Source organism: Nicotiana sylvestris, chromosome 2 (assembly GCF_000393655.2).
Source record: "Nicotiana sylvestris chromosome 2, ASM39365v2, whole genome shotgun sequence".
In the NCBI taxonomy this organism is placed as follows: Eukaryota; Viridiplantae; Streptophyta; class Magnoliopsida; order Solanales; family Solanaceae; genus Nicotiana; species Nicotiana sylvestris.
In genome coordinates, this window is record NC_091058.1 from 187,633,946 (window position 1) to 187,641,731 (window position 7,786).

The 7,786-nt window shown below is 38.0% G+C and overlaps 1 protein-coding gene across 1 annotated transcript; it reads right to left on the reverse strand.

The window, feature by feature from the left end:
• Positions 1–784: 784 nt before the first annotated feature.
• On the reverse strand, positions 785–3,664 carry LOC104240865 (putative clathrin assembly protein At2g25430). The gene is made up of 2 exons (XM_009795762.2): positions 3,259–3,664; positions 785–2,992 (listed from the first exon to the last, which is right to left on the reverse strand). Exon 2 carries the CDS (start codon positions 2,962–2,964, stop codon positions 1,057–1,059), a length of 1,908 nt encoding a protein of 635 aa, XP_009794064.1. The 5' UTR covers positions 2,965–2,992; positions 3,259–3,664; the 3' UTR covers positions 785–1,056.
• Positions 3,665–7,786: the final 4,122 nt, after the last annotated feature.

Sequence of the window (7,786 nt, forward strand, 5' to 3'; positions counted from 1 at the left end):
TATCTTTACTGCAGGGGTCCGTAACCCCTGAAAATTGCATCAAATTTGCTGATCTTAGGCCAACTGCCCCAATTCGTGCAATTTGCAGATGTTCTATTTAGTCTCCGAAATTTAACAGATCTTTTGTAGTATATGCACGCATCAGACTTCATCGGTCATAATCTGTTCTATCACCTCAACCTGGGAGAAAAGCTTTTTTTGTTGTCGAAAATTCATCTATGCTTTATTAAGCTCTTCTCTTAGGCAAGAGCTCAATCATTCCATCTTGAACTATTGCAAAGCTCACATTCCCTGAGAGTGAGTTGGCTTTGAATGAAAGAATATTTCGTCCTATTTCATTGGGGCCTGGATCGGACGATACAATGAACAAGATTCCACAATTAAGTTCAAATGCACTGACGAAATTAATTACTATATACAAATCATATACACCGCTGCGCATGAGAAGAGAAACCTTGCCTTGATCCAGCTGCTCAATCAGTATGCTTCCGAATCCAATCAAACCAAAGTCAAAGCATCTATGACAAAGTTGAGACAGCCCACGCCATATTCTCTCACAAGACAGACCGACCTAGAATCTGGTTTAGAGCAGCTTAAGATGAAGGCTCTACGTATCAGGTTCATAACAAAATATTTGATATCAAGATAAATTAAACACCCTTCTCAAAACAAAGTATCTATCAACACAATCAATATTTAAGAAACTAGTGTAAGAATGCTACATAGTTCAAAGAATCAAGATTTATAAAGAAGTAACAATGATTGCAATGGAGCTACACTAACATCTCGAAAAGAATTACTTAATCAAGTTCTTCGAAAAATTCATATATTACAAAACAGAAGAGACATACTACAAGGGTTACAGAGCATTCAGCATAAGAATCTATAACCACCCCCCCACCACCCAACAAGACCACCAATTTCTGCCCTCTTCAACCCAGTTTCCACTTTCACCAACTACGCTAGCTAAAAGTATGAAAAAATAGAAGATATATCCATCAATAAAATACAGTGGAAAGATCAAACTCCAAAAAAAAAAAACTATAGTTTGCAAAATCAATAAGGAGCATAGTACCCTGCACCGTTTACTGGCGGCATTGCATAGGACATCGCAGGGGGTTGCCCTGGATCATAGTATCCTCCAGTAGAGATCTTGGCCAAACTCATTTGACCTTGCATGCCATCCCTGGCATACTGCTGCCATACCATCTGTTCCTGTGCTAGCAATTGCTCTTTCTTCTGCAAATCTGCCATTTGCACATAAGAAGGTGGTGGAACACTCAAAGATGCAGCAAAGGGGTCTTGTCCAACTGTCTGGACTGTTCCATCAGGTGCAGGGAGTGCCAGAACAGGTGTAGCACTTTTCCCTAGTCCCGGCAACGCCACACTGCTGGCACTGCCACCACTCGACTGCGCAGTGGCTACATGTTGCCTAACCACACCCTGATCATACATGCCATTCAACAATAGTGGATCAAGTCCACCACCCAATGCCGCCTTCTGCTTAGACAAATTACTTGCTGTCTCCACCAAAGCAAGCTCCCAGTCAGCCTTACCACTCTCAGCCGCTGGATTCTGCCAAGCAGACGTAACCTCAGTTTCCCCATTGGATGGGAATGCTTCCCATGACCCATTTGCATTGCTTGTTCCTGACCCCGCAAACAATGCCAAGGCTAATTTATTCCCCTGATCATCGGCAGTAACACCCTCCTCCCTCAAATCCACCAAATCGCCAGTTTCCTGTACAACAGGCTTGGGAAGCTCTGGTTCAGGAGGCGGTGGAGGAGTATAATCCTCTGGTGGTGGCAATGCTTTGATTTCATTCATATCTGGTGCTGGCTCCTGTTCCTGTGGAGTCGACTGGCTCTCTACTTTCCTCTCAGGACTCTTCGTTGCTTTAGCCCTATCCCTCACAAACTCTTGCAATGTATCTAATAGCTTGCTTGTAATCCTCGCAACTTCTGGGTACTCTGACGACCTTGTCACACCAATATCCTTGCACCAGTCATAGAATCCCACCAACTCATCAATCTGCTTTGCTGCACTAGCATAGGCATCAAAGGCCTTGACACAATCCTCAAACTCCATATCAAAAAATTTATCCAACAGAAGAGCCAAAACATCACATATATCTGTATGAATCTTAAAACTTTCTTTCACCACAGGGTACAAGGCAACTAACACCATCCTTTCATTCTTAGCCAAACCAGTCGGTCTACAAGATAAAAACCGATCTAGCAGTCTCTGCAAATGAGTCATCTTTCCAAGAATCCTCTCAGGCTTCATCTCTCTCAATGGAGTCACTTCTTTATTCTCCTGTATTGACTCTCGCACATCCCCTGACGATCTCGACCTCCTCATTCCATAACCAGGCTCATCTCTAAACTCCCCAAAATCATACTCATGCCCTCGGTTAGAACTCGGGGGCGATCTAAAATGTTCTTCTCTAGATCCATACCTCTCAATCTCTCCACCAGTACTACCATTTTGCTTCCTCTCAAAAACCATCAATTCTAACCTCTGATCCAAATACAAAGCATAAGTCCTCACAAAAGCCGAATGATCCCACGAATTCGAGTGAGCCTCGTCTTTGAAATCCGACAAGTTGAGCAGCCTTGTTCCCCTCCTCGTAGCATACATAATTTCTTGCTGAAATACAGCATCTCCATCATTGAGAAGTCGGTGAATTAGCATCAAACACTTGAGGGCAACAATCCAATCCCGGGTTTTGCCCAATCTTTTGGAAATTGCCGACATACAGGCACTCACATAGCCACGAGAATAAGAAGTCAATTGGAGAATCTCCCTTACGTACTTCTCTCCAGCAGGTTCATCATCATGGCTTGTAGCCTTAACAATAGCAACTTCCAGCTCCGGTGCCATGTTGCTCGCCACTTTGGCTATTCCTATGCTTGTCTGGTCCTTCACCGCCCCTATCGCCTTTCGGATAGTGGTCGTTGCCATGGCAAGCCAAAAGTAGATCTCCTCTTTTCTGCAAATCACCAATTGGAATGTCACAAATTCAAGATTTGAGCTGTCAAATCCATACTAGTAGATCCAAGAACAAGCTAGCAGGGATCGACTATATGGATAACAAATTAAATATTTTGAGTCGATTGCCTGAAGCTTCTATATTAGGAAATGATTTCAATTATTTGGAACAATACTCAGAAAAAGAAAATCATGAAGTAAAAAAGATCGCCTAACAGATTCGGAAAGAAAGAAGACAATCACATGGGTATTTGAGTTCGCACATACCTGAGGGCTGTACCGTACAGATCTGTTAGGGAATAAAATGTCGGCTATTTAAACAAAGAGAGATCTGAACTGAGCTGAAGGTTCTATTAAAGAAAGTACACAATTAATTAATATCTTGTACTCTCTCTCTATATATATATATATATATATATATTTGCTGCGACAATCGAGGGAAAGACGAAAATGGAAAAAGGAAGAAAAATGGAGATCTAAAACAAGACAGGGAGGAATCTGAACCGTTTGATCTGAATCAGGGATAGCAAAAATGTTGGAGGCATCCTACGGCACAAGAATTCAAACAGAGTCACTCACGGTGTGCGGGTAAGTGCGTGTTTTAGGTAGATATTGCCTATGAGTTGGTGTATGGCTGGAACGTTGAAGAGAGAGAGGATACAGCCATGTACACGCGGGTGTACATTATATTTCGAGTACGCGTGCTCATGCGGGTGTTCTGTTCTTCTTTCCGAAAAGGATCTTTGTTCTTTTTCCCTTTTTTTTCCTACTTCTCTTTTCTTTCTAGAACTAGAATGTCTGATTTGGAGCTAAATTTATTTTTTGATTTAAAAGAAAATCAAAAAATAATAACAATTACTGCAATAACTTTAAGAATTGATATAATAATTGAAACATAACACAATAATGGATTAAAGAAAAAGGATTACCGAGAATAGTAATGTTGTTAAGACCAAACAAAAGAAAATCTTTTCTAACCTAAGAATTGATACAATTAATTCAAGCATAACATGATAACAGATTGATAGGAAAGAAAATATCTCGTCTAACTTAAGAATTGATACAATTAACTCAAGCCTAACATTAACAAATTAAATTTAAATAGATTATTAAAAGATACTATCTTGGATGTTAAGTTCGATTGTTCTCCAAACACTATTTTTTCTTTAAAACAAAATAAAAACTTTTCAGAAGTAGAAAAATCCAAGAGCAAAAATCACACGATCGGACATAGAAACTCAAGGATTGATACCAAATAAAATATTATTTTTTCCCGACACTTCTTTTTTCCCTAAAATAAAATCGAAACTTTTCATTAGTAGAAAGATTCAATAGCAAAAATTACATAATTGGACATAGAAACTCCAGAACCAAAAAATTAGCCAATATGCAATGCTATCTCCAATCCTTGATATTTCACCGAAACGATAAACGAAAGGACTAAAAATATAACTTCATGCAGCACAGCACATAACACGACGCAATTAATATGCAAAAATTAGCCAACATCGAACTAATAAAGTCTTTGTCTCTTACACGCTTTCCTTGGAGTCCCTTCAACCTTTTTAACAGAAAGAAAATTGGAAAAATGAGACTATGATGACTGGCGGAAAGTCCTAGCCAACAAAGGAAAAAAAAAGTGTCATGGCAAACACTTTCTTCTACTAATAACAAAATGGGTGATAAATTATCGAATAAATAGTTACTGAAAAAAAAAAATTGGAACCACTAAAGAGAACATGAATAGTCATAGATGTAACATATCTAAGAAATAAATAAACAATTACAAGGAAAGAGGAAAAGATGAATGGTTATACTTGGAGAGTTACCTGTGTACCTGTTCCTTGAATTGTACAAATGAGTTTTGAGGAAAGACTACTTGCCCATTATACAGTTACATTCACTCTATTCAATTCTTCATCAACCTGCACATTAAAAAGATTTTAAAGGGGTCAAGAAGTCCAAAAATACACTCACGAAAAGCCAATAAAATAAATATCCATCATATGAGATGCATCATATGAAATATATTCTTGATGCATCCAACATGAAGCAGTACCAAGAAGATGAGATGCACAAATTATATATATATATATATATATATATATATATATATATATATAGTCGGTGTATGAAAATAGTGGTGATGACTGTTTTAATAATAAAAAACCGTTTCAAATTCCATAATTAAGTGTTAGAGCTTTTAGATTTCAAAATTTATTTGGACAAAGTTGTAACGGAAAAATTGTCCAGTCACGCCTTTCTCGAGAGGTGAGAAAAGATACTTAACAAATAAATAAGGAAAATGGCAACAAAAAAAAAGGAGAAAAGAGAAAAATAAGAATGCTGCCCAAAGAGAGGTGTCATGTCCCTCCTTTATATATTTATATAGATAGATATTCACAAATAGGGAAGAGAGCAATGTAATGGTCAAATGACCATATTCAAATTGTAGTGTCAGGGAATAAAATTTAAATGACTTCTAGACTACTATTGTTATTTCCATTGAATACAGGGACGGAGGTAGAAGTAGAGGTGGAGCTAGAATATAAAATTTATGGATTCTAAATTTAATATAGGATTGTGATCTAAAATTAATGTATAATAACAAGAAAACTAAAGATCGAGCACCCATATTAATATATAGTTAAAAAGTAATGAATATATGTCTCGCACCTCATCCATAATGTCACGCCCCGACCTTGGGGAGTCCGACCGACGCTTAATCTGTTTGACCAAAAAGTATAAGCCTTTGATTAAACTAATTAATTTTATTTAACAAGGGGTTAAACCAAGTTAATGATAATATCTCTAGATTTATAACTTGTTAACACAAATATTGCAAGACAATGTTGATAGGGGACTAAATGCAATATGCATTTAATATTCCGAAAAGCTTCAGTCATGATAAGAGGATATCATTCAATAAATGACAATAAATGACATTAACATAAATGATGAGAAAGATTCACCCAATATTGAATGAGGTGGATGATTCGTCTTTCTAACAGTGATGAGTGACAGACAAATCCTAGAATATTAGAACTATTCTCGGATCTGATGGAAAAGTATGGAATAATGGAAGGAAGAATCTTATTAGAAATGTAATGTTTGTATCTTTTCTAGAGAGTGAGAGTCTTCTTCTCAAAAAGTGTTCTTATCAAATCAATATTACATGTCTTTCCGCTTATCTGTTTTTCTATTTATATGGGACATACCCCCAGTCAACCCTAAAAGTACAAGTACGGAGAATATTCAATTCTCCTAAAGATCCTATTACAAAACTAGCCATTACTACTGCTCTTGATACTTGACCTCGGTCGTTATTGACTGCACGGCTATGACCCCCACTGTTTACTAGTCGACCTCGATCACCTTACTTTTCGTAATACCATTTCACGTTAAATCTCCTTGAGGCAGATTTTGACCTATACAGTTAGTTCGTCCGCTTATTGAGGTCACCCTGGCGACCTCAATGAGTGGACTCTATTATAGTTGAGAAGTTTAGGCGAGCAGGTCGAGTAATAATGTTTTGGACGGGGTGGAAACGTGGCCTTTCGTGAGTCGCAACTGTAAGGCCCCGTAAAAATTTTCCTAGAAACCGAGATATTGTGGTGCCAAGTTAGGATTATGTGTTAGAGATTTATGAAAATTCTCGCCGCGGTTCGGACTTTCTGGATTGAACTATGCATTAAAAAGTTAAAGGAAAATATTCGCAGAAGAATTCGTTTATGCGGCCCATTATGCGACCACATAATCACTCTGCGTACCGCATCTTGGTCGCAGAGTGAGGCAGAAAATTTGGCCAATTTTGAGGGCAGTTATGCGGCCAATTATGCGATCGCATAATCGCTTTGCGGGCCGCATATTGATCGCATAATCGTCTTGGACTTTTGCGAAGGGAAGTTCTGAGATGTATTATGTAACCACAAAATAGGTATGCGGATCGCATACTGGTTGTAGACCTGGGCAGAAACTTCAAGCCCCTAAGGGCTACTTTTGCGGTCACTTTGCGGGCCACATAACCGTTATGTGGTCGCATATGCAATCGCAGATCCGTATCGGAGCCCCAGATTTCTAATTTTTAAACACGATCCCTTGTCGTTATAACTTATACAATGGCTCATTTTATGGTACTTTTAGAGTTATAAAGAGGGTCTAAGAGAGAGAAAGTATCCTTCATCAAAAATTGCTCCTCAAATTCTTGTTTAAACTTTGAAGATATTCAAGCGAGGCACCTAAATCTTCATCGTAGGAGATAAGGCTTCTTCACCTCAGCTCTTAAAATTCAAGCATAGCTATAAGGGGTCATTAGTGAGATAATTCATGGGGATGAGGGTGATTACATTGCATTCATGCGTTCTTAGAAGATATGGGGAAATTATAAATCAAAGATAGAGAAGCATGGGAAATGGGTTGGGGTAATCTTCCATAAAAGGACCATAAAAACTTAATGAACGCATAATGTTTGATAAAATGCTCAAGTGAGCTAAGATTTTGATCATTTTCCTAATTGTGGGTTCAATTGTGCTGCAATGCTAAAATAGATTGAAGTTGCGAATATTCCGGAACATTGTAGGAATTAAGGAAAAGCTCAATTGAGGTATGTATGGCTAAACCCCCTCCTTCTTAGAATCGAACTTCTGGTGTATGTGTAATTAGTGTAAGACCCTAAATTGATCATACTAGAGTCGTTTGTCCTAATATGCTGTGTTGAAAGATTCATGTTCAATGATTGTTCTAAATGTTTATCATGTCGTTATGCTATTTGAGAATGTGTTCAAAATGTGGAATA

Excerpts from the sequence above, each read along its gene's own strand:
- LOC104240865 (XM_009795762.2), bottom strand. The coding sequence starts at position 2,964 with ATGGCAACGACCACTATCCGAAAGGCGATAGGGGCGGTGAAGGACCAG.